The 26,881-nt window shown below is 40.0% G+C and overlaps 1 protein-coding gene across 19 annotated transcripts in view; it reads right to left on the reverse strand.

The window, feature by feature from the left end:
• TTLL5 (tubulin tyrosine ligase like 5) overlaps positions 1-26,881 on the reverse strand; it is a 233,887-nt gene that overhangs the window by 169,475 nt on the left and 37,531 nt on the right. For all 19 annotated transcript variants that reach the window (XR_014795749.1, XR_014795750.1, XM_084892419.1 and 16 more), the window contains exons 10-13: positions 19,436-19,537; positions 17,585-17,676; positions 16,233-16,340; positions 248-329 (exon numbers count right to left, since the gene is read on the reverse strand). Coding sequence is in view for 17 of the 19 variants with exons in the window: in XM_084892419.1 (XP_084748545.1) it covers positions 248-329; positions 16,233-16,340; positions 17,585-17,676; positions 19,436-19,537 (384 nt within the window). In the remaining 2 variants the exon portion in view is untranslated. The remainder of the gene's footprint in view (positions 1-247; positions 330-16,232; positions 16,341-17,584; positions 17,677-19,435; positions 19,538-26,881) is intronic.

Here is a 26,881-nt window from a genome sequence, read left to right on the forward strand (position 1 = left end):
ATCCAGTAAAGTAAACATAGAGCACAAATTGACTAGTAGGATAGGGTCCATGGCTGTCAAATGGACTTGTGACAACATACCACAAATCTTCCAAATTTAGAAATTCTAGACATCTCTATCTAGTAACTAAGGAAAGAAATCTTCTAGTACCAAGAGAAATGATAAAAAATGAAAAATAAACAAACTGTGTTTAAGTGCTATTCACCGGAGGGTTTTCCTTTGCTAGTGGATAGAACAGGCTACTTACCAAGCCAAAGAAGGAGAGAGATTCACTTCCAACAACCATGGCTTCAGAGTAGAATCTATGAGCACGTCAAAGCCATAGAGTTCTAGAAATACAACAACACAATACACAAGATCAGTTTCCATGTCACAACCAAACAAAGATCTGGAAGATTCAAGCCAATCAATTCCCATCAGAGGCCTAGAAACTTGTTGAGTATCAGTAGCAAGAGGAAGCAGCAGCAGAGAATCTTTCAAGTTCAAGAGAAATTAATCAAGCTCTAGACATTATAAGAAAACAATGCTATATATATTTAAAAAAAAAAAAAAAAAAAAAAAAGCCGAGGCCGGTTTGGCTCAGTGGATAGAGCGTCAGCTTGGGGACTGGGGGGTCCCGGGTTCGATTCCGGTCAAGGGCATGTGCCTTGGTTGTGGGCATATCCCCAGTGGGGGGTATGCAAGAGGCAGCTGATCGATGACTCTCTCTCATCAATGTTTCTAACTATCTCTCTCCCTTCCTATCTGTATAAAATCAATAAAAATATATTTTAAAAGAAAAAAAAGAAAAAGAAAACAATGCTATAAAAACAAAAACAAAAAACCCACGGTTTTACCATCTGCTCTATTGACATCCTGACTCTAGAGGTTAATAGCATGACTCTGCTGTGCCATAGGCTAAAAAAAAAAAAAAAAAAAAAAAAAATTGGAAAGAGGGATGCCACAAGTGCATCCAATATCAATGCTGCTTTGGACTTGTTCTGGGTTGTTGGCCACCACTTCCCCATCACACTCTGAAAACAGAAAAGTCTATTGGAGGCCTCTCTCTAGGATTCTTCTGTCACATTTTCTTAAACCAAGATATTGCTTTTGCAACCTAGCCAAGAAGACGTCTAAATGTAAAATCCTTTTATTCTCTCCCCTTCCCTATGGTTTCATTTTCCTTTTGAAGATAGAAAATAACACAGAAAGACTGAAAGACAGAAGAGAAAGGACAGAGCCGGTGGCAGTAGAGCAGGACTGTGACAGCCCTCCTGCACTTCCTTGAGGGGACGGGAATCACATTTCCATGGCTCTGGATTCTTTTTTTAAAATATATTTTATTGACTTTTTTTTTTTTACAGAGAGGAAGGGAGAGTAATAGAAAGTTAGAAACATCAATGAGAGAGAAACATCAAATCAGCTGCCTCCTGCACACCTCCTACTGGGGATGCGCCTGCAACCAAGGTACATGCCCTTGACTGGAATCGAACCTGGGACTCTTGAGTCCACAGGCCGACGCTCTATCCACTGAGCCAAACCAGTCAGGGCCATGGCTCTGGATTCTTTACAGATTCTCTTCCTTAACTCCCCAATTGTTGCAAAGAGCAGAGCAAGAACCATGAGCAGCCTTTTCTCCCAGAATGCAGGCATGAGGCTAACTTTGTAACTTCAGTTGACAACCTTTATTTTCATTATTATTATTATTACTGAGACTCTCTCCACAGTCCTCCTTGGTATACATACATAGGATATATCAGATTTTCAAAAGTCCCACTCATTCCCAAATACTCTATTCCTCAAATAAATGGTTTATACCTTCTGTCCAGGAGAAAACGCTAGCTTCTGTACAGTTCAACCAGAGGTCACAGACCACAGCTTATACTCACAAAACACTACTTATATTTTCCAGATACTCATTTTGAAACAAACTTCTTTATTACAAGAAGAATTTTCCCATCTCTCAAGCAACTAAAAAACATAGAGAAATAATCGTAGGCTTTTAAAAAAGATGGTGCCAGTGACTCTCTTCTAGAACATAGGAAATCTGATGTGATACCAAGAATCATAGAATCCAGACCCCTGAATCCTCCTCATAACTCTACCATTGACTCACTGTGAAACTTGGGGAAACCATTTCTCTTTCCGGTATTTCTTCAGCATCCTTTGGTTTATGCTCTCACCATTTGTCAATATCTGTATGCTCAGTAAACCTGAATCCTATTAAATATGCATTCAGGTAGACATTTATATTCAGATTTTCTCTTGGGAAAATTTTCCATGAGTGTGTTAGTTTCCCTAGTACTTATTTAGGATTCCATTTAATTTGCAAAAGTAATCACAAACTCTAAGAGCATGTGAGTTGGGTTTCACCTTCATATAACTACACAAAAATCATTTTATCTATACTTTAAAAGAAACAGAGGGTCCTTCACCTATCTTCTTTTGGTAATATATTATAGTTTCAAAGCTAAAGGGCCAGTACATTCTTCTGAATAGTCTTCTAACCTGCAGAATATTCTCCTTTTAATGTGAGAAAAGTCTTTTGTGGTATAGCATTAAATATGATATTTAAAAAGAAAAACAATTTACCATTACAACAAAAAAATTAAGATACCTAGGAATAAATTTAACCAAGGAAATAAATGACCTATACTCAGAAAATTATAGGATGCTGAAAAAAGATAGAGGAAGACATAAACAAATGGAAGAATATATCATGTTCATGGATTGGCATAATCAACATCATTAAAATGTCCACACTACCCAAAGCAATCTATAGATTCAATGCAATCCCCATTAAAATATCAATGGCATATTTCAAAAGATGTAAAACAAACACTCCAAATATTTTTCTGGAATAAAAAAAAGAAAAAAAGACCCAGAATAGCCACAGCAATCCTGAGAAAGAACAAAGTTGGAGGGATCACAATAGCAGATATCAAGCTATACTATCGGGTCTAGTAATAATTAATGTCGTTTTCAACATTCGTTTAAAATCTTGCTTGGCGTTGACTTGTATTGACATAACCTTCAAACACGTGGTATCTACAGAACGTGTGAAGTGCAATTAACAAGTTTTGCTTGAAAAAGTTTGTGTTTGGTTTGGTTTTTGTTGCAGAACTAGGGCTAAGAAGAGCGGATGAAGAGCATATTCGGCACTGCATGCTTTACGAGTTCCAATTAGGAAGAAAAGCAAGTGAGGCTGCAAAAAACATCTGTAGTGCTCTTGGTCAAGATGCAGTTAGCACCAGAAAATGCCAGCGTTGGTTTGAGAAATTTCGCGAGGGAAATTTTTCGTTAGATGACAAGAGTGGTCGAGGCCGTGTGTCTAATTTTGATCAAGAAGCTCTTCAAGCTCTTTTGGTGCAAAATCCTCAAATTACCCAACAAGAGCTTGCGACAACTTTAAATTGTTCACAAAAAACAATTTCCAATCAATTGCGTGCACTTGGCAAAGTCCAAAAGTTTGGAAAATGGGTTCCTCATGAGTTGACCGACAACAGCCGTAATCAAAGAGTCACAATTTGCAGTTCACTCCCCTCTCGTCAAAACCGTTTGCCGTTTTTAGAGCAAATTGTTACCGGAGATGAAGAATGGGTGCTGTATGTTAATTTGAAAAGGCGGCCTCAATGGTTGGACAAAAATGAGGCTCCGCAGCCCACGCCAAAACCTGACTTGCATGCGAAAAAAGTGATGTTGTGTGTTTGGTGGAATTTTAAAGGAATTCTTCATTATGAACTTTTACCATCTAACCAAACCATTACAAGTGCAGTGTATAGTGCCCAATTGGAAAGGTTAGCCCAAGCTTTAAGAGAAAAAGAACCCGCGCTAATTAATCGGAAGGCCGTAATTCTTCACCACGATAACGCACGACCGCATACTGCAAGAATCACTGCTGAAAAACTGCACCAGTTGGAATGGGAAGTTCTCCCTCAACCTGCATATTCTCCTGATATTGTCCCTTCCGATTACCATTTGTTTCGTTCTTTGCAAAACTTACTTCTTGGAAAAAAATTTAATAATGAAGAATGCCTCAAAAATGCATTGACCGAATTTTTTGCATCAAAATCACAAGAATTTTACAAGAGGGATTAAAATGCTTCCTGAGCATTGGGCACAAGTAGTAGAAAACAACGGCAACTATATTGTTGATTAAATTTTGTTGTATTGTTTAAATAAATTCGATTTAAAAAAGGTATTAGAAAACGACATTAATTATTACTAGACCTAATACAAAGCCACTGTTCTCAAAATTGCCTGGTACTGGCACAAAAATAGACATAGAGACCAATGGAACAGAACAGAGAACCCACAATAGTCCCAAGCCATTATGCTCAATTAATATTTGACAAAGGAGGCAAGAGCATACAATGGAGTCAAGACAGATTCTTCAATAAATGATTTTGGGAAAATTGGACAGATACATGCAAAAAATTAGAACACCAACTTATACCATTCACAAAACTAAACTCAAAAAGGATAAAGGACTTAAATATAAGACGGGAAACCATAAAAATCTTAGAAGAAGCCATGGGCAGCAAAATAGCAGACATTTGTCGTAGCAATATCTTTACTGATATAGTTCCTAGGGCAATGGAAACTGAGAAAATAAATAAATGAAACTACATCAAAATAAAAAGCTTCTGCACAGCAAAAGAAATCATCAATAAAACATCAAGAAAGCCCACTGCATGGTAAAACATATTTGCCAATGTTATCTCCGATAAGGGCTTAATCGCCAAAATTTATAGGGAACTTAACAAAAGGAAGATAAACAATCGAATCAAAAAATGGGCAAAGGACCTAAATAGACAGTTTTCAAAAGAGGACATACAGAAAGCCAAGAGACATATGATTCCACACCTGTCAGAATGGCTATCATCAACAAATCAACAAACTACAAGTGCTGGAGAGGATGCGGAGAAAAAGGAACCCTCATACACTGCTGGTCGGAATGTAGACTGGTGCAGCCACTGTGGAAAACAGTATGGAATTTCCTCAAAAAACTAAAAATGGAATTTCCATTTGACCCAGTAATCCCACTTATAGGACTATATTCCAAGAAACCAGAAACACCAATCAGAAAGGATATATGCACACCTATGTTCATAGCAGCACAATTTACAATAGCTAAGATTTGAAAATAGCCTAAGCGCACATCAACAGATGAATGGATTAGAAAACTGTGGTACATCTACACAATGGAATACTATGCTGCTGTAAAAAAAAAAAAAAAAAAGAAGGAATTCTTACCATTTGCAACAGCATGGATGGACCTGGAGAGCATTATGCTAAGTGAAATAAGTCAGAGAAAGATAAATATCACATGATCTCACTCATATGTGGAATATAATGAACAACAAAAACTGATGAGCAAAAACAGAACCAGAGTCACTGAAGCATTGAACAGACTGTCCAACCTATGAGGGGAGAAAGGGAGGTGAGGAATAGAGATCAACCAAAGGACTTATATGCATACATATGAGCATAACCAATGGACACAGATGGTGGGGGGAGGGTAGGACAGTATGTGCTGGGAGGTAGGGACAGCTGGGGAGAAAAAGAAGATGTATGTAATACTTTTAACAATAGACATTTTTTTTTAAGTAATAAACAATAAAAGGAAAAACCTAACTGCAAAATACCTTAATAAAGAAATTTAAAAAACAAAAAACAAAAAACAAAATCTGTAAGTCCAAATTAGTATCATAAAAGCAAGAGAATAGAATGTGAGTCTCATTCAAGAAAAATAACATTCTCTTCAGATTTTAGAAGCTGAAGCACAGGATTCAACTGTTTCATAAAGTAGTAATATTATCAATAACAGTTTAAGGAACAGTGTGAGAATAATGATTGGTCCACATATTGATCAGATTTGCAGAATCAATCACAAATGAAATCAAACTGAAATCAGAATAACAATGAGACCCACTATTTCAACACCTAACATTAAACAGCCAACACATTCACTTAACTATATTCCAAATTAAGAGGCAAATTCCAAGAATCTCAGTTGAAAGGCTGGGAACCAACACTCTGGAAAAGGAAAAAATATAACCCAAAGAAAGCAAGCATCCTTTGCAGTGACAACTTAATTTTTACTTGGGTGAATAAAACCCGTCAATCTCATAACAACCTCATAATCAACTTTGAATCTAACTACATCTTGTTCATGCACCAGGTTGGATCTACTATCATTTAAGAGTGGGATAAGTTAGCCAATCACTGTGGCTCAGTTATTGAGCATCGACCTATGAGCCAGGTGGTCATGGCTGGATTCTCCATCAGGGCACATTCCCTGGGGTTGGGGGCTTGATCCCCAGCAGGGGGCAGCAGGAAGCAGCCCACTGATGTTTATAGCTCTCTATCCCTTTCTCTTCCTGTTTCTCTCTCTCTCTCTCTCTCTCTCTCTCTCTCTCTCTCTCTCTCTCTCTCTCTCTGTCAAATCAATAAAAACATATTTTTAAAAAAGAGTGTGATAAGTCCCTGGTAGCATTACAACATGGTGCAAAGCCCAGCTCACCTAAGAAGCTGGAATTGGGGAAAAGAAATGGGGTGAAAAGACAGCATTTGTATCAGGCTTATCTCTTAAAATAATTGGCTCATCTTAAAAATAATAATTTGAGTCATTTACAGGATACTAGTCTTGATAAGTTTTTTAACTTATGATTGGTCTTTTCTATGGACACTAAAGGTTTTAAAAGGTAAGAAGCAGGTTGTAATGAGAATATTAAACTTCCTCACCTTTTAATGTTGTGTGTTTTAGCTGCAGTGTCTAGAATTTCAAAACTTCAGATTCCAGGATGACATCTCCCAGTGTTCCTTCCTGTCATTGAGGGGTGCAGGCAAGCTGGGCTTTCCCAGTTCTGAGCTACTTTCTCTGTTCCTCTGTGTTGCCTTCATCATGACAGGAGAGCAAGTAGTTTCAAAAGATTGTTGCTGCCACCTTAATCAACATTTCCTTAGGAACTTTTTCCTTAGTGAGAAAAATTTCCCTAGCCTCTAGCCAAATCAAAACAAACTTGAAAATTATACTAGTGAATGGTAAGAAAAGCCTGGCTCTACTTCTTACTTTACATTACACCCTTTCCTCCCTATTTCTGCAATGCAGCTGCCTTAATTTTCTTGATGCCTATTTACTCCCCAACCCCTAAGAATGTGTTCTGCTCCCACTCTCTAATAGTCTGTTCTCATTATGATCACCAAAGACCGCCTTACTGCTAAGCCCAAGCATCTGAAGCTGTTGACCATCCCTTACTTATTGGAACTTTCTTCTCCCTTGGTTCCAGGACACTGCTCTCTGCTGATTCTCCTCCTCCTTCCTCTCCTTCTTTCATTCCTTCTCTTCTGCCCAGCTAATCACTGGTGGGTTTGCTCAGGGTGGTTTCCTCAGGTCTCTTTCCTTCTCAATTCTACTTCTCTTCTTGGGTGATCACATGTATTCTCATGGCTGCAATTAACATTATGATGATGACATTCAAATCTACATCTTTAGTCAAGTGTATTCAGGACACCAAATCCATAATTCCAACTGCCTTCTAGACAACTTCACTAGGACATCCCATGGATACTCAACACTCAGCAAAACATAATTCGTTATCCTTCCCCAAAACCTCTTTGGCTTCCTATTATTCTTCATCTTAAAAAATGGTAACCCCACCTATCAGTCTCCAAATCCAACATATTACCAGATCTCTGTCTTTATTTTTCTTTAATCCAACCTTCTGTTTTCTTTTAAAGTATAATTTACATGAAATGGACAGATCTTAAGTATACAATTTGATATAAGTCTTGATGATTCGATACACTCATATCCATCCACACAGAACATTTCCATCACCCCAGAAAGGTCTCCCATGAGCCTTCCTAGTAAACACCCTGCTTCCTTTGACACACCCTAATCACTACTCTTTTTTTTTTTCTTAATATAATATTTTATTGATTTCAGAGAGGAAAAAAGCGGGAGAGAGAAACATTCATGATGAGAGAGAATCATGTACCAGATGCCTCCTGTACACCCCAGACTGGGGATCGAGCCCATAACCTGGGCATGTGCCCTGACTGGGAATCGAACCCTGACCTCCTGGTTCATAGGTTGATGCTCAACCACTGAGCCACACTGGCTGGGCACCAATCACTACTCTTTTTTTTTTTTAAATCCTTCCCCAAGGATATGTTTACTAGTTTTAAAGATAGGAAATGAGAGGGAGAGAGAGAGGGGAAAAAAAACACACAAAAAACCCACATTGATGTGAGAGAAAAACATGGATTGGTTGCTTCTCAGATGCACTCCAACTGGGGACCAAACCTGCAACCCAGGTATGTGCCCTTACTAGGAATAGAACCCAGGACCTTTTGGGACAATGTTCCAACCATCTGTGCCACACCGGCCAGGGCCTCCAATCACTATTCTTTCTTCCACTATAGATTAGTTTTGCTTATTCTAAAATTTCATATACAAGGAAGCATGAAGTATATACTCTTTTGAGTCTGGCTTCTTTCATTTAGCATGCTTGTGAGGTTCATCCATCTATCATTGTTTCTTATTTTAAGATAGGCTTATTGAGGCATCTTTACATACAGTAAAATGCACACTTAAAATGTACAGTTTGATGAGTATTGACAAATGCATACAGTTGTTTAGCTGCCACCACAAACAATAGAATATTTCTATCACCAATGTGACCTTCTGCCCCTTTGCAGTCAATCCTCATTCCCTATCCTCAGCAACCACTTATCTGATTTCTGCCTTTTCCCCACAAAATCAAATAAATGGAATCATACTGTATTTAGCCTTTTAAGAATTATTTTCTTTCACTTCAAATGTGCTTTGGAGAGCTATCTATGTTATTATATGTATCAGTCATATAGTTCATTCCTTTTATTACTTAGCAGTATTCCATTTTATGGACATACCACAATTTATTTATCCATTCAACAGATGATGGACATTTGTGTTGCTTCCAATCTTTGGTGATTACAAATAAAGCTGCCATAAACATTCATGTACAGGTACTTATGTAAACATATGGTTTCATGTTTCTTGGGTCACAAGATAAGTATATATTACCACTGTGTACCTCTACCTATGAAATTATTTCCCTAGCACGAGTCTCTCTCCCCACTGTAGTCCATTCTCCACATGGTATCAGAATTACCTTTCTAAGACATAAATGTAATAGATTTATTAGACAGGCAGTGATTGTCAGCAACAGACCCTGACGTCAGGTTGGTCCCCGAAAGATTTTAAACTAGTCATTTCCAGTAATGTTGAATAGTTTTCTCTGTGTTGTAATTATATCATACCAAGCTTTAGATCAAATGATAAAAGTTAAAGAAAATAATAATGATCCTATTGCTCCCCTGCTCACAAACCTCCAGTGGCTGGTCCTAATTGTAAAGGCCTGAAACTTAGGCGTGTCAGGCCTATACAACTAAGCCCCAGTCTATTCCCATAACTTTATCCCCGGCCACCCAATCCTAGGCAGGCTACATCTGGTCACAATGAACTTCCTTCAAAAATGCCGCATAGTTTCATGACATTGTTTTGCATGTCATATTCCCTCTGCAAGGAATGACTTTCCCTGGCTCTTCTAGGCACAGCTGCTAACTCTTGTGTTTCCCAAGAGCACCTGAGTCACCCCACTACTTGTACAGTCAGTTATCATTTCATGCCTGCTCCTCCCATCACTCAAGGGCAGGGCCCATGTCTTATTCATCGTTATGTATCGAGCAGCCTACATCATAAAAAGAACATAGAAAGCAACCAAGAAATACTATGGTGGGAGAAAGTGGGGGAGATAAGAAAATAGAAAGAAAAAGAAGGAAGTTTTAAGTGAAAAATTGTACTATTTTTGAAAAAGACAAAAGGGTTTGCAGGTACTCCCCACAAATAATCCTAATCATGAGATGAAATATTCATAATAAAACCAACAACCATACAGAAAATAAGAGAAATTCTTATTAAGATTTTGACATATTAAGGAAAAACTTGATACAAGATGGCCTAGGGAAGGAAGGGAAAAAATATCTGATAGAGGAAATAATAAGGCATTCAAAACCTAAAAGATTACCAAACATGTCACACCACTAATTTTGGAATCAGTCTACTAACCCTCCCAGAAATAAAGTCCCAGCTGAAGCTATAATCCTTGAGGCAGTGGAGAGTGCTAACACTGTCCAGGACTCTCTGTCAGTCAAATGCTATTGTAGAAAGGAAATTCTTTTCAACTTGGCTTTGAATTTGATTTGAAACCTAAGGAGGAAGTCTTTATCTGGGATCCAGAAGGAGAATTTGGAAAAAAGCAGGTCAAGGTCCACAGGAAAATGAACCAAATAAAAGAAAAAGCCCAGAGCCAATTTGTTAACTAGTCCAATAAATCAATATGGTATCTGGCTACCATATGTAAAGGTAGATTTGGAAGGAGTAGCTAGGACTGGGTACTGTTGGTTTGAGCTGAAAGAGTGTCCTTTCTCAGACCTGATCTACTAGAAAGGATGCTATAATTTATAGTTACAGGATAGCAGGAGAATCCAGAATATGCCAAAAGTGGCCGGACACATCAAAACTTGTCTTTCTAAGGGTGGAGAAAGAGCCAAAGACCTACCTCTCAAATTTGGCTTTGCCATTTAGGCCCTAGGCCAGATTATTTAACTTCTCTGAATCTTCTTCCCTTGTATATTAACATGAGTAATAAATACAAACTATAACGAGGACTAAAGAATATAACCAATGAAGAGTACTTACAAATAGTAGGTACTTTCTACTAAGTCCCCTCTACAGTACACTTCTCTTCCCATCTAAGTAGAGCATGGGATGAACCGACAAGAAGACTGTCTCAACAAGTGAACTATTTAATGACTTCCATTATTTTTTTGTTGGTGGTGGTCAAATAGTTTACATTGTTGGACAATGTATATTGCCTGCTTTACATTGTTGGAGAATGTATATTGCCTGTTTTCATTCCTTTAACAAATATTTATGGGCATTCTCCCTTTAAGAATGTCAGCTAACTCTGTGAAATGGTCTAGAACAGTGGACAGCAAACTGCAGCTCGAGAGCCACATGCAACTCTTTGGGCCCTTGAGCGTGGCTCTTCCACAAAATGCCACGGCCTGGGCAAGTCTATTTTGAAGAAGTGGCATTAGAAGAAGTTTAAGTTTTAAAAAATTGGCTCTCAAAAGAAATTTCAATTGTTGTACTGGTGATATTTGGCTCTGTTGATTAATGAGTTTGGTGACCACTGGTCTAGAACAATAGCATTGAAAGATCAAACCTGCATTCATCCAACAAAGAGAGGTTTCCTGAGCCTGGTTTGCACAGAGCAAAGATACCATTGGTCTCTGACCTAAACAAAGCCAGTCTCAACAATTTTAGAAGCAGCATGAGAGCGGGTTCATATGATCCCAGGCTCGAGAGGAACAGGGTCATAGCCTGTCACTTAGGCCATCTTCACACACACACACAGATAAAGTCAGTGTCAGCAGCAGCATCTTTAAAGAGCAGCTAACATCCTGTTGTCTTTGGCTGCTTTTCTCCAACTGGTCAAAAAGCTGTTCTCATAGCCAGTTATCTCACGGTGCCAATTTCCTAAGCATATTTAAAGGGTTGCTGTTTAAGCATATACTTCACATGGTACCACATTTTCACAATCTTGAAGGCAGTGAAAATTAGACTGTCAAAAATATGTTTTACTGGGAGAGTTCTATAAACCGCCCTAGCCCATATGGCTCGGTGGACAGAACATTGGCCCACAGACTGAAGGGTCACGGGTTCAATTCTGGTCAAGGGCACATATCTCGGTTCAGGTTCGATCCCCTACCCTAATTGGGGCACGTGCAGGAGTCAACAATCAATGTGTCTCTCACATTGATATTTCTCTCTGTCTCTTCCCTTCCCTTCCACTCCCTCTAAAAATCAATGGAGCCGAAGCCGGTTTGGCTCAGTGGTAGAGCGTCAGTCTGAAGACTGAAAGGTCCCAGGTTTGATTCCAGTCAAGGGCATGTACCTTGGTTGCAGGCACAGTGTGCAAGAGGCAGCTGGTAGATGTTTCTCTCTCATCGACATTTCTAGCTCTCTCTCTCTCTCCCTTTCTCTCTGTTAAAAATCAATAAAATATATTTTTTTTTAAATAAAAATCAATGGAAAAATATCCTAATGTGAGGATTAACAACTACAACAAAGTTCTATAAACCAAGAGTCCTATGATCAAGATGACTTAATTGCAAAAACCCATCTTCTGACCCCTTTTCTCCAAGCTAAGTCTCTCTCATCTGAGCTCTAGATCCTGAAGTAAGAGTCTTAATTTGTCGGGATCTCAATTTCTTTTCTAATTTTTCTCTGAGGTCCTTCCAAGATGTACACATCTATGAAAAAAAACATTAAATGGCTAAGTTCTGGTTGGTTTGTGATGGTTCCTAAGTCTATATTTAAATACTAATAATACAATGCAGATATATATATCCTATATAATAAAAGCCTAATATGCTCAGTGTCTGGTTGTCTGGCCAGCTGTTCAATCGAAGTGTAATATGCTAATGATATGCTAAGGTCACTCAACCACTTGCTATGACATACACTGACCACCAGGGGACAGACAACCAATTGACCAGTCACTACGACGTGCACTGATCACCAGGGGGAAGATGCTCTGACCGGAAGGTGAGCTTGCTGCTGGGGTCCAGCCAATTGGGACTGAGCGAGATGGGCCGGACACATCTTGGTACCCTCCTATGGTGCCTCCCGGCTGGCCAACCTCCTGCATCCCTCCCCAGCCCCAATCGTGCACCAGTGGGGTCCCTTGACCTGGCCTATGCCCTCTTGAAATCCAGGACCCCCTGGGGGTTTACCAGAGAGCCGGTTTCAGCCCAATCCCGCACACCAGGCTGAGGGACCCCACTTGTACACAAATTCATGCACTGGGCCTCTAATATATAAATATATGTTACATGCCATGCACAGTTTGGTTTGAAAGGAACAGACTCTTATCTATGCCCTGCACACCGCATAAATTCAATGCCTAAGTAAACAAATGAATGGGAATATGAAAGGTACCAGGGAGCATGGTTAGGCATCAGATGGTAGGATGAGAGAGAAATAATAGCACAGAAACACTTAGATAGTAATGGAATGCTCCTGGCAAGGATTCATAACGTGGAAAGGCAGAAACAGCAACCATAAAATATATAGTGAACCCCATCACCGGACTATTGGCGTCCTCTGAAAGCACCAATGCTTTGTTCAAGCCAAATTCTTCTGGGAAACTCTCAACTCCTATTTACTCTAAAACAAATGAAAAAACGGAAAGAAAGAAAACAAACAAAACAGCTTATTCCTTGTAACTTAAAGCCCAGGGAAGGTTAGGAATCAGTGGGAGGCAAAGAGATCCACTCAAATATACACACGTTCACAGAATCATGTCTGATGGGGGAGGTAACGAAGCACACAGAATCCCAGGGCTGACAGGAAGTGGAGTTACAACCACAAAAGCCAAGATCACAGTCAACAACTTAAAAAACTCCAGATGCACTCAGTTTATTAAAACTGAACACAAGTAGGGAGGGGGAAGGAGACCATGGGTGAGGACACGGACCTCAGGGGTATTCACGAAATCAGAGAAAGTCGCTGCTTACTTCACATCAGAACTTTGATAGCCATTAAGTATAAGAAAATCTTAAGCTTCCAAAAGGCAATCAAGCAATAAACCAAAATAGGAATGGAAACATTCAGAAAAGCTTGTGATGATTCTAGAACAAAGATTTTTTTACACCAAGAAATTTACCTTCACATAACAGCCAAGCAGATGTGGAAAAGAACCTTTCTTTCTTTCTTTCTTTCTTTCTTTCTTTATTTATTTATTTTCATCTGGTAATGTTTGTAAAGTTGGAGTTACAGTCCCTACATCCTCTCTTCAAACAGTTTACAATAATTCTAAGAGCTCTAAGCCCTTACCAAATCACATTTATTATGAAGCCTACTGTCAGGCCACCAAAAGGCAATGAGAACAGGTACCAATCAGACATTCAACAAATATTTCTTGGAGGGGCAGAAATGAGGGAGACACTGTTGCTGTCCTCAAAGAGCTTCCGGTCCAGTGGGGGGGACAGACACATAACTGGATACCAGGCAACATGCAGGAACCACTGCAGACTATGAACAGTGCTGGGGGTGAGGAGATTATCTTTGACTGGAGACTTAGGAAAAACTTCTCCAAAGGAGTGATACTTGACTTAGTCTTGAAAGATGTCATAACCTGTTAGGTATTTCAGACACAGGATAAAGCAGGTGCAAAGGCAAAAGGGTTTGGAAAGGACCTGGAGGTCCAGGGAGATTGTGTGGTTTGGTTTGGCAGAAAGAAGGTGAGAGGGGTAGGGAGACAATGACTACTAAGAATTCATAAAGGCAAGCTGAGAGACTCCAGGAAAGTGTATTATATGTGTGAACAAAACACCGCAATATAATAGGAAAGAAACATAATGGAACACGTGCACAACATAACATGAAAGAGGAGACACAGGGGGCACTTTGTTAGACTAGGATTCCTAGAACAGACAAGGTCGAGGTGAGTCTTAGAACATAAACAGGAATGTGGAACGCAGGCAGGAGAATTTCCAAGCTGAAGAGCAGGCCTTACAGAGAGGCACAAGACACAGAGTGCTCAGTGGTATAATTAGATTGCATGGTATAAGAAAGGAAACAGAATTCTAGAAAAGCCAGCTGGGGTCAGATCCTTAGAAGCTTGAAGTTATATCAGGTTTGTGTTGATGATTAAAACCTAAGGAGCCATTTATGGGTTTTATAAGACATAAATATATTTGCACTTAGCCCAGCCGGCTTGGCTCAATGGTTGAGCATTGACCTATGAACCAGGAGCTCATGGTTCGATCATCAGTCAGAGCACATGCCTGAGTTATGGGATCCGTCCCCAATGGGGGCATGCAGGAGGCAGTCGATCAATGATTCTCTCTCATCACTGATGTTTCTATCTCTTCCCTCCCTCTCTTGTCCTCTCTGAAATTTAAAAAAAAAAAAAAAAAAAAAAAAAGTTTAAAAATAAATAAATAAAAAGCTATCACAACTTCTTCTTTTTCTATATAATTTTAGGTCCTTGCTTATCTATCATCTTCTATTCAGTCTCAACACTTCCCTTGGTTCAGTGGCCCTAAAGTACAGGTTATTATGATAATCGATTGAAGAAATCAAGAATTATAATGGCTAGTTATAAATAGAACAAAAAAACTGTCTATTAAGTACACAATAAAGGCCAGGCATGTGCCAAGTGCTCTGCATGCGCCGTCTCACTTGCTCTTCCTGGTACCCTGAGGAGGCAGTGCATCATCACTGCCACTTCATAGCTGAGGAACCGGAATTGGTGCAATTTGCTGAAAATCAGAACATTAGTAAGGGGGCCAAATGGGTCTCAGCCTACATCTCTCAGGCCCTACACCTGAAGGTCTTTGCTTTTCTGTTACCCTGCCTCCTACACAAGCCATGACTTGCTACTGTATTGCTTGAATTATCCCCCATCTATGAGCCTGTTGCGTTTTACTAACAAAGCCTAACACCTGCTGAAAGCCTGTGTGACTTGACTGGCAATCACTACGAGTTCACATCCACGCAGGAAACAAATGCTACAGCTCCACCACTAGTGGGTCAGTCAGCAACAGGCTTCCTGACCCAGTAACTGTGTCTCTCTCCTTCTCTGTGCAATCAGAGAGTTAGGGATGGCAGAGAAGAGGAGGAGAGGAGGAAGAGGAAGAGAATAAAGAAGGAGAGGGGTAGAGGAGGAACCCGCTGGAGAGAAGACTAAACCAAAAAGGAGGAGTCGTTGGAAACTGGGAGAAAGCACACACTGGTACCAGCCAGAGCTTCTTGGAACAGCTCCCAGTCTGGCTGCCAAAGAGCTCTGGAATATATTTGTTAGAGCTGGATTCCTGTACAGTCCGTTGCAGACTTTTTCTGATTGCACTCTGACAAAGAGACCTATACTTTAGTTCCAATCCCTGCTTCCCACACAGAAAGCTAGCTCGTTCTCAGGGGGCCTCCAACTAAGCTCACTATTGACCTCTTAGTAGGATCTTCACGCGAATTTAGAAAGGAATAAAAATCCACCACATACCTTACTCCTGCAGAATCACTAAAAATCCACCACATACCTTACTCCTGCAGAATCACTCTCTACCCCAGGATCCCATCCCAACTTCCCAAACCCCTTTTTACAAAACACTTTAAGCTTCTTGAGTCTCCTTACCAAAACAACTGCTGCGGTGAGGAACAAAGGTTTTACAGGCTGTAGCAATAGCCAGCTCAGCAGAGATTATAGTCTTAATGATCAGGTCTTCTACATGGGCCATCAACGCTACAAAAAAAAAAAAAAAGAAGAAGAAGAAGAAGAAGAAGGAGGAGGAGGAGGAGGAAAAGGAGGAACACCACAATGCACGGATTAGAAAGACTGGATTCCAAAACACAATCCTATATAATAAAAGCCCAGCGACCAACCAGAAAGACCACTCAACCAGTCTCTATGATATGTACTGACCACCAGGAGGCAGATGCTCAATGCAGGAGCTGCCCCCTGGTGGTCAGTGTGCTCCCATAGCGGGAGCAGCCACTCAGAGGGCAGTCCACAGCGGAGCAGCACTCTCACAGCAGGCTGATCCCCACAGGCCATGCCCCCCACCAGTGCATGAATCCCGTGCACTGGGCCTCTAGTCTAATATAAAAGCATGTGTCCTCATTCAAAAAAAGTCTCTATATAACAATCATGTGAATGGATGCTCCAGAAGAAGGCATATCTGTGAATAGAGGAACACAGTCAAAATGGTGGTTGCCTATGACAACAGACAGACATAATGGAGAAAGAGCGTTTCTCCCCTTCTCACTCCTCCATCACCTTCCCTGTGTGGACTGAGATAGGCCTTGTGGCACAATTTCCCATTCTGCTCAAGGCTCAGTATTGGTGTCCATTTTGATTCCAAGCCCCACAATCAAACTTCACATAGTCCATTCTCTAATTTAACATGTGTAAGAGAGATTAACTTAAAAAAGTTTGAATTCAAGACCAATATGGAGAAAATTTATTATTTGAAAAGCAGATAGCAAGTAGCCCCACTGGTGTGGCTCAGTGGTTGAGTATAGACATATGAACCAGGAGGCCAGGGTTTGATTCCCAGTGTGGGCACATGCCAGGGCTGCCATATCAATCCCCAGTGGGGAGGAAGGGGTGTGTATGCAGGAAGCAGCTGATCAATGATTCTCTCATCATCGATGTTTTGCTCTCTCCCCTCCTCTAAGATCAAAAAATATATTTTAAAAATAAAAATAAAAACCGACAGTATTTTCGTTAACAGTTCAACATTCACATAGGTTAAGTTCACCGAATATTAAAGAAGGAAGTTATGTTTTTCGAACTAGAAGAAAAGAGATTCCAGGATCATGGAAAGCATTTCTGCATCTCGTAAAAGACAGGAAAAACTGAGACCAAAACCTAATCACATCAAATGTCTCAGCAACAGTATTACAATTAAAAACTAACTTCTGATAAGATAACGGTAAAGTTATACACAGAAGGGAAGTCAAAAAGAAAAAAGGTCTGGTACTCACCAGTTGTATCTCTGCCTTCTTGTTTTAGATACCTAAGCATAGCGCTCATGCTCCATTTGTTCCCATAATCCTCCACTTCTGGATCATCACAACTAAAATAAATTAATAGATCAAGGTCACATATGCAACTAGGCCTGGCTGTAGAAACAAAAATTTTTGCAACTTCTACCTCATCACTTTTCCTTACACTTTTTTGTCACATATCCCTTTACAGCAATTTCTTCCGTTGAAATGAAAATGCGTATAGCCTGCCTTTTTGAGGAGTGTAAGGAGGAAGCAGTCAAGTCTTCCTCAAACAATTATGCGTCATGAAAGAAATGTGTGAAATAATATTAACAAGTTTAAGAGTGATTCCAAAACATTAATAGATTGAAATATTTGGGGTGAAAATCTAGCCTTTGATATAAATGTTATGAGGACATAAAACCACCTCTGATGTCATTTTCAGACCAAAATTGAGCCTGGATGGGTTAGTGAGTTACATAGTGGAGCATTTTAATGAACAAACGAAGTACAGAGTTGCTTTAGCATATGAAGCAAGCTTCCTCCTCTCTGGTGGCAGACATAGCTTTTTAAATATACTTTTTCATCTACCACTGAAGGAAAGGGAGAATGAGCAACAATAAAAGTGATGCAGTATACCTCCACAAAGCAGCAGGATGGCAAACGGGCAGACTCCCGTGACTGTTGGAAAGGTCTTGCCATCTGGAACGTGTGTTTTGCCACTGCCCACTCATTGCCTATCAGTGCCCCACCACCACCAGTTACTTATTTGCTCATCTTCCAAAATGAAGGCGATTTCTTCAACCAATTCCTAATACTGTCCACAGGATACCCAATGCAATCTACACAGCTCAGCAACCATTCAGATCCGTCCCTTTCTCTGCCTCTTTCTCTTTCTTTCTTTCTTTTTTCCTTTCTTTCTTTCTTTCTTTTCTTGGACTTTGTAGGCACCTATTTTTAGTCTGAGTAGAAAGTAACTATTTGGGGTTTTTTTTATTTTTCCACTTTCTGGCAAAATTATCAGAATTAAAGAAAACAGAGCAGAAAGAATATTTCCACACAGCTGGGCTGGTATTCCCTTCCACTGAATCCTTTTCTGAGATGGCCTCGTTTCTTTATTTAATTTATTCCTAAATTTTTCCCTCTTGATCATATAAGTATTTATTTTAGAAAAATGTAGAAAGTACATAAAAGCTCTGAGGAAAAAAAATAGAAATCGCCCATCCATAATTCCATCCACTACAGTTAAATGTTAACATTTTTGTGTCTATCTTTCTAGTTTCCTTCCCCCCTCCAGCACAAATAAACAGCTTTAGTTATCTTATATATTCAAAAAAAGGAACTGATTGCATGTAGTGTCTGGTAACCTGCTGTTTCCACCTGACAATGCATAGGGACGAACATTTGTGTCTCTGATCTTGTGTGCACATCCTTCGTTACTCCTTAAGGTTAAATTCCTAGAAATGGAATTGCTGAGTCAAAGGGCACAAGTGTTTTTAAAACCTTTGATACATTTTATCAAATGCTGAAATGAACTCATTTCTTGATTTCTAGAAAGTTTCACAGGAGCATGAAATTTCCACTCTAAGCCAAAGTGAGGGAAGACGATGAATGAGGAAGATGAAACTTGGGAAAGCATATTTTGGTAGAGAAGGTGACGCTGTTACTGTGTAAGCAATGGAGAAGCAACAGCAGATATGCGTCAGAACTAGGGTAAGTGACTTAGCTTTTCACATGTTACATGGACATCAACATGTTTGCCTCCAGGGCAACATGTTGACTGCTGATTCCACAGCACCCACATCTGAGACTGACTTCTCCAGCTCCTGGCTCTGGCGCAACCAATACCTGACATAGTCTCCGCTCTTCTTATTCACGCTGTAATTTGTCAGGTGCATGAACTGGTTCCGAATGTTTTTGGCTCCTTGATCATATCGCACAGTTGCAAACCTGATAGAAAGGGATACAGGTTAAATGCCAGGAACAGGGTTTCAAGGAAATAAAGCCTAGAACACAGGAACAAGAAGATTTCAACAAAAAAAGGGTGACACCATTACTAAATGCTGAGTGCCAACATCCATGCTAAGTGTTTCATATATAGTATCGTATTTAACTCAATCCTTATAGCAACTCTTTTAATATTATACTTAAATTTTTTAATCCTCACCCGGGGATATATTTATTGATTTGAAGTGGGGGGGGGGAGAAGAAAAGGGAGAGGAAGAGGAGAAGGGACAGGGAGAGGATGAGGGAGAGGGAGAAGGAGAGGGAGATATGAGAGAGAAACATCAACTGGTTGCCTCCCAATTGGGGATCGAACCCACAAACTAGGTATGTGCCCTGACTGGGAACTGAACCTGCAACCTTTTGGTGTATGGCATGACACTCTAACCAACTGAACCACCCAGCCCAGGCAATATTATATCTAATTTTTAAAAATATGTATCAAAACTAAAATGTGATCTAGAAAAATTAAATAATTTATACCAAATCACACTGACTCAAAAACCCATGTTTTTAACCACAAGATGCTGTTTCTCTTCTATAGAACCTTAGGAGGGATGAAAGGTGAAAACAGTTATTCACAGCCTGGGAAATTGTGTGTAGGATGCTGTGGAGGTTGAGGCATTAGCTGGTCAAGAAACACCTAGTGAGTGCCCACAGAGTCTATGGAAAATATTAAGCAAAAAGAATAAAAGGACAGCATAATAATATATAGACTTAGAACTCATCTCCAAAGAAACAACAGAACTGATCTATAAAGTTCATTTTAAGGAAATAATAATGTCGGCATCAATAGCAGACAAAGCCCATGTCTGCAGAATAGCATCAATATGAGCCCAGTGCAGGAGACTAATTCCTGAATTTGGAATGAAAGCAAAAGACAGAGAAATTAAACATGGAGTCCACTGAAAACAGGGCAGCAATTTGATATCCTGGACTTCTGTCAAAAGAAGACCAAAACGAAGTATACGTGCCTCTGAAGGAAATAACCAGGAAGGAGAAAACTTCCCAGTGATGCCCAACATCAACAAAAGGACACTTGAGTCGAATGGTTATGGTAAATATCAATGCCTGTTTACATACCACCACAACCATATCACCCTTCACTAAAGTGGTTTTCCCAAGAGGCGCATCCAAGTGTGTAGAAAAAAAATCCTCCAAGTCCATGCGTTTATTTTCATATGCTTCACAAATTATTTACATATGCTCACTCAGACTATGAAGTCAATATGAATTTTTACCACATTAAAGGTCAGCGTTTTAAAACTGTCCTTTTCTCTATTTCTTCTCACCCACCCATCCAATATATCCACCTCCTAGTTCCCTGTACTAGAAATATATGAGCCAAAGAAACAGAAGTGCAAAGACAACAACAGAAAAACCTAGGAAATGAAAATAAAACAAACATGAGGCCAGGAAGAAGGATGTGGACAAAGAGAAAATGCTGGCTAGGCATGAATGGCTAAGGCACAAGAGTTTGATGAATACTAAGTCTATACAGAGAGGAAGCTCAAATTTCCTAGATACCACCAGTAGTTAGCACCTAACGTCGAGCCGTGTCACTCCATGGTGAATAAACCTTGCCTATGTTTACCAAGCGACCTTCAGCAGACTTTATCTGAGCAACTGGGAGACAGTCATTCTCTGAATTCCTGTAAGATGCGAAGGGGGGTCCATGCTGACCCCACAGAAGCTGCCTACCTCCCCTGGACATCACCTCCTGCCACCATCTCCCCCAAAAGAATAATGATTTCAACGAAGGGAAAAGGCTATGCTTCAGAGAAGAAAGTTTTTCATCTCTCCTAAATATGAGTACTGATCAAACTGGGCCAACAACATGAAAAGATTGGCACAATCCTGGTGATTAACTGAAACCCAACACATGTCATTCCTACACTCCTTTTTTCAATAGGACTGCAGCTCTTTTTTCTTTCTTTCTTTTTGCTAGGGAATTTATATTCTGAAGCCCAGCATAAGATTATTAGTGTCAGAGTGGGTTTTTGTAGAGATGAAGAAGTGGCAAGAAGTAAAAATTAGAGAAAACAAAAACAAAAAATGTAATCTCTATGGAAAAGTTACTCAAAAGGACAAAAGTGCTACCTTCTTCATTTCACTTAGCCTGATGGGACATGTAGAAGACCGGACAGAAGGAAGGTAGATGTACATGCTCACCTTTCCCCCTAACCCAAAAAGATCTTACGGTTCTCTCTAAAATCCAAGTTACAGACCACATCCATCTCTGATCACCACTTGAAACTTTTCCTTCTTATCTGGTCCCATTAGTTTCAGATCTGGCACAAGAATCAAGTTCTGATTCACCTATGAAGGGTTTTCTTTGTTTTGTTTTTTGATTATTTGGCCAACTATTAAAAACCAGACCTTCCTTCCTGTAGCCTAGTGACAACCACAGCTCACGTGAGGAAGATGGTGAGCAGGATGGGAAGGCAGCTCAGAGGTAGTACCAGGAGGTTATGTAAGCAGAGTAACCCAGGTGGCCCATAGGGTTCAAAGCTGACACAAGGAGGGCATCAGAGTGGGGCAGAAACCAGGGAGGTCAGGAGACTGGCTACATACAAGGGAATTGAGTAAATAAATTTGTTGAAGAGAATAGGAGTCATATTTCACATTGTTGGAGAGATTTTTTTAAAAAGAAAAGGGAAAAAGCTAGAAAGAATCTTGTTCTGAACTAGAATTGGAGGTATTAGTATAAACTCATGCTTTTCAATACCAGGATATGGCAAAAGTAGGTTTATAGTTGTTAGTATGGAAAACAATACAATAATTAATAAATAATAATAATAGAAGAATAAACTGTGTTTCACGTACTCACAACTGTAAACTACTTTTATCTCACCCTGTATACAGATAAGAGACACAGATGTGGAAATAGATACTATGTAAATGTGTATGTATATGTACCTGAATGTATACATATTCTTATTTTCTAGGTTTGTCCATTGCAAGGACCTGAGAGCAGAGACAGCCCAGAGCAACGAGCATATCTAGCACCCAGATGATGACTCCTGAATTCTATTCTCCATTAAAAGCCACCAGTGCTGCCCTGGTGGTGTGGCTGTTGGGTGGGGGTTGTCCCAAGCACCACAAGGTTGCTGGTTTGATCCCTAGTCAGGGCACATGCCCGGGTTGCAGGCTCAATCAATCCCCAGTGGGGAACGGTGTGTGTGCAGGAGGCAGCCAATTAATGTTCTGCTCTCACATAGATGCTTTTCTCTCTCTTTCTCCCTCTCTCTTCCTCTCTCTCTAAAAATCAGTTTTTAAATCTTAAAAAATTAATGCTCCTTAGAAAATGCTCCTTAGAAAATATGCTCCTTAGAAAATATGGTTGATTCCAGGACTGGGACAAAGTACAAGATGAGCTTGAAACATTTTGTGCTCAGAGAATAAGGGAACATGTCAAAATAACACAAAAGCCAGTTTAAAAGGGTCCCCATGGTCCAAATCTGGGGCAATTTGAGCATCAAAATAAATCATAACAGTAAAGAATTATAACCCATTAAATAAAATAGGGATCCTTGAGTCCACATTGGTATATATAAATAAATGGGAAGAGGAGAAAGCTCTTTCTTGGAGTAAAATACTAAACAATAAACGTTAAAAAAAAAAAATGATGGAGAAAGTCATTTAGCCACCATCATAGTAATAATTCATTCAGGCAAGAAGCATAAATGGATATTAAAATTATTAGGTGAAAATGAGATGAGGAATAAGATTCTACATGCTCTCAAAGTATTTACTCAAAATGTATGGTATTTATTAATTACAGAGGGAGAAACAAGTTAAATTTATAGTGGAGAAATCTGGCAGGTACCATTTTAATCATGTGGTCAAATACCACTAAATAGTTATCATGTGTTATCAGACATAATGCAGTGAGAATACAGCATCACTATTGTGGCATTCTGGCAAAAAATACATAATCTGAGTCTAATCATAAGAAAATATCAGACAAACCCAAATTGAGAGACATTCTACAAAATGACTGGCCTGTAATCTTCAAAAACACTAAGGTCATGAAAATCAAAGAAAGACTGAGGAACTGTTCCAACCTAAAGGAGATGAAAGAGACATGACAACTAAATACAACATGTGATCCCAGATTGGATCCTTTTGTTAAAAAGAACATTACTATGACAATTAAAAATTCTGAATGTGTACTCTAAATGAAAAGGTAAAAGGCTATTCTTCATAATAATTTTACAGCTTTTGTATAAGTTTGAAACAATTTCAAAATTAAAAACCTACAATCAAAGGTATGTTTCTCAATAAAAATATAGATTTTTTAGCTACTGTTAAAAACACACATAAAAGATCTGGCAATACCACCACCTCTCTTAGTCCTTTGGGGCTCCTATAACAAAATACCATAAACGGTGTAGCTTATAAACAACAGGAAGTTACTTCTCACAGCTCTAGAGGCTGGAAGTCCAAGATCAAGATGCAGGCAGGTAGACGGCACCTTCCTGCTGGGTCCTCACATGATGGAAAGGGTGAGCAATCTCTCTGGGGTCTTTTTGTAAAAAGGCACTAATCACATTCATGAGGGCTCCACCCTCATGACCTAATCACCTCCCAAGGTCTCACCTCCTAATCCCATCCCCTTGAGGGGTAGGATTTCAACCTATGAGTTTGGGTGCTGGGGGACACAAACATTCAGAAAAATTCATGAATCAAGAGAAAGCTGAGACTCAGAAGGGCAGCAATAGAAGAATTAGGAAAGCTTACTAAGAGCCAAGATATGTCATTGGAAACCAAGACTAAGATCATCCACACCTTTGCATTCCCAATTACTATGTACGAATGCAAAACTGGATGGTGAAGGTTACTAGGGGGAAAAAATGATTCATCAGAAATATGGTGTTGAAGGAGAGCTCTATGAATACCCTGGATTGTCAGAAAGACCAACAAGTGGGTCCTAGAGCAAATTAAGCCTGAAACATTGCTGGAGGCAAAAATGGCAAAACTGAAGTTGTCCTACTTCGGGCATATCTTGAGCAGGCAGGGTTCTTTGAAAAAGATAGCAATGCTGGAAATAGAAGGCAGCAGGGAAATAGAAGGCAGCAGGAAAAGAGGAAGGGCAATCATGAGCTGGACTGATTCTGTGAAAGAAGCCGTGGACACGAGGCTACAGAGGCGGAGCAGGGCTGCTGAGGACAGGATGTTATAAACATCATTCACAGGGTCGCCAGGAGTCTGAGCCAATTCAAGGGCAGGTAACAGCCAAACATTCAGACCATACCACCACCACAAACCAAGGACTTGCTGGCACTTAATAGTAAATGCCCGTTAGGCAGAGCATGTGATCGCACTTTTCCCGTTACCACCGGACCAACTTCTCCAGTGAAGGTCCTTGAGAGCATTTAGTTTGTGCCTCTTGATTTAGGCCCTCACATACCAAATTTCATCCTATTTAGGCCTAAAAGCTCAACACAATTTCCTTCTTAGAAATAATCTAAAAGGGGTAATTCTCTATAAAGTATCCCAAGCCAAATACTTATCCTAACCCAGTGGTCGACAAACTGCGGCTCGCGAGCCACATGCAGCTCTTTGTCCCCTTTATGTGTGGCTCTTCCACAAAATACCACTTGTGGGTGCGCACATACAGTGCCCATGCGCAGAAGTTGGTTTTCAAAAGAAATTTCAATCGTTGTACTGTTGATATTTGGCTCTGTTGACTGAGTTTGCCAACCACTGTCCTAATCCATACTAAAATTTACATGATGAATTAAGTCTTGAACCTCCCTCTGAATGAAATCAAAATTTAGGGAAAGCTCTCTTGACAGAATATTACAGCCTTGACCTATAAACAACAACAACAACAACAAAACAAAAAAAGGCAGGGGCTCCACTCTTTTCACCAAATCTGAAATTGGGTCCTAGTTTGTGGCCTACTGATGAACAGAGAACTACATACCCTTAGAACATTTCTCACCTTTCACTCTGACCTTAAGACAACTCCCTGGGGAAGACGGGAAGCTAGAGCCACTCTATCTGGCTATGTCGCTCAAAGTATGTAGCTATAAGACTATGAACTCGCCGGTGAGGCTCAGTGGTTGAGCACTGACCTATAAACCAGGGAGGTCAAGGTTCGATTCTGGTCAGGGCATATACCCAGGTTGTGTGTTTCAGGCTTGATTCCCCAGAAGGGGACGTGCAGGAGGCAGCCAATAATTATTCTCTCTTATCATTGATGTTTTTCTCTCCTCCCTTCTTCTCTCTTAAATCAATAAAAGCATATTTTTTAAAAAAAGAAAAGAAATGAAGGATACACTAACTGAAATAAAGAATGACTTACATGGAATCAACAGTAGAAGATAACGAGAAACAAATCAAGAATTTCGAATATAAGCAAGCAAAAAACATCCAATCATAACAGCAAAAGAAAAAAGAATCTAAAGATATAAAGAGCCTCTGGGACAACTTCAAGTGTACCAACATTCACATCATGGGGTACCCAGAAGGAGAAGAGAGGGACAAGAAATTGAAAACCTATTTGAAAAAATAATGACAGAAAACTTCTCCTACCTGATAAAAGAAACAGACATCCAAGTCCAATATGCAAATCGACCAAATGGTGAACAACCAATCGCTATGATGTACACTGACCACCAGCACCACAGCTCCTGCGTTGAGTGTCTGCCCCTCCCCACCTCAGAGGTGACTTGGGGTGGCAGGGGCCCAGGGCAGACCAGCGGATGGCTCCAGGCTGCCAGCCAAGGCAGGTGCCAGTGGGGGGGCGGGGGGGGAGGGCAATCTCCCCACCCGCCAGTCACCCCACAGATGGCCTTGATTGCTGGCCAGGCCTAGGGACCCTACCCATGCATGAATTTTGTGCACTGGGGCTCCAGTATAGTCAATAATATTCTAATAACTATGTTTGGTGTCAGATGGGTTTTGGGATGATCACTTAAGAAGTTTCATAATGTCTAATCACTGGGGTGTACACCTGAAATTAATATAATAACTGCATGTCAATTGTAACTGAAATATTTTTTTAATAATTTAATTTTTTAAAAACAAAAAGAAAAGAGGAGGCCAGCCCTGAGGAAACCCTGGTATGTGAGTTATATCTTTCAGCAGGTGAAGCCATTCAGAGCCAAAAAGGCCTGGAGGATAAAGAGACAGCACCTCAGGCAGCCCTGCCAGAAGCCACTGGGTTTCATCCTCGCCTGACCCAGAAAAATCTTATGGGAGAGAACAAGAGGCCCAAGAGCTCTCTGATCTGCTGTCAACCAGCTGCAACCCCGAGACTGCCAAGTGCTGCAGTGACTC

The sequence above is a fragment of the Pipistrellus hanaki genome (assembly GCF_964339955.1).
Source record: "Pipistrellus hanaki genome assembly, chromosome: 1".
Classification (NCBI taxonomy): Eukaryota; Metazoa; Chordata; class Mammalia; order Chiroptera; family Vespertilionidae; genus Pipistrellus; species Pipistrellus hanaki.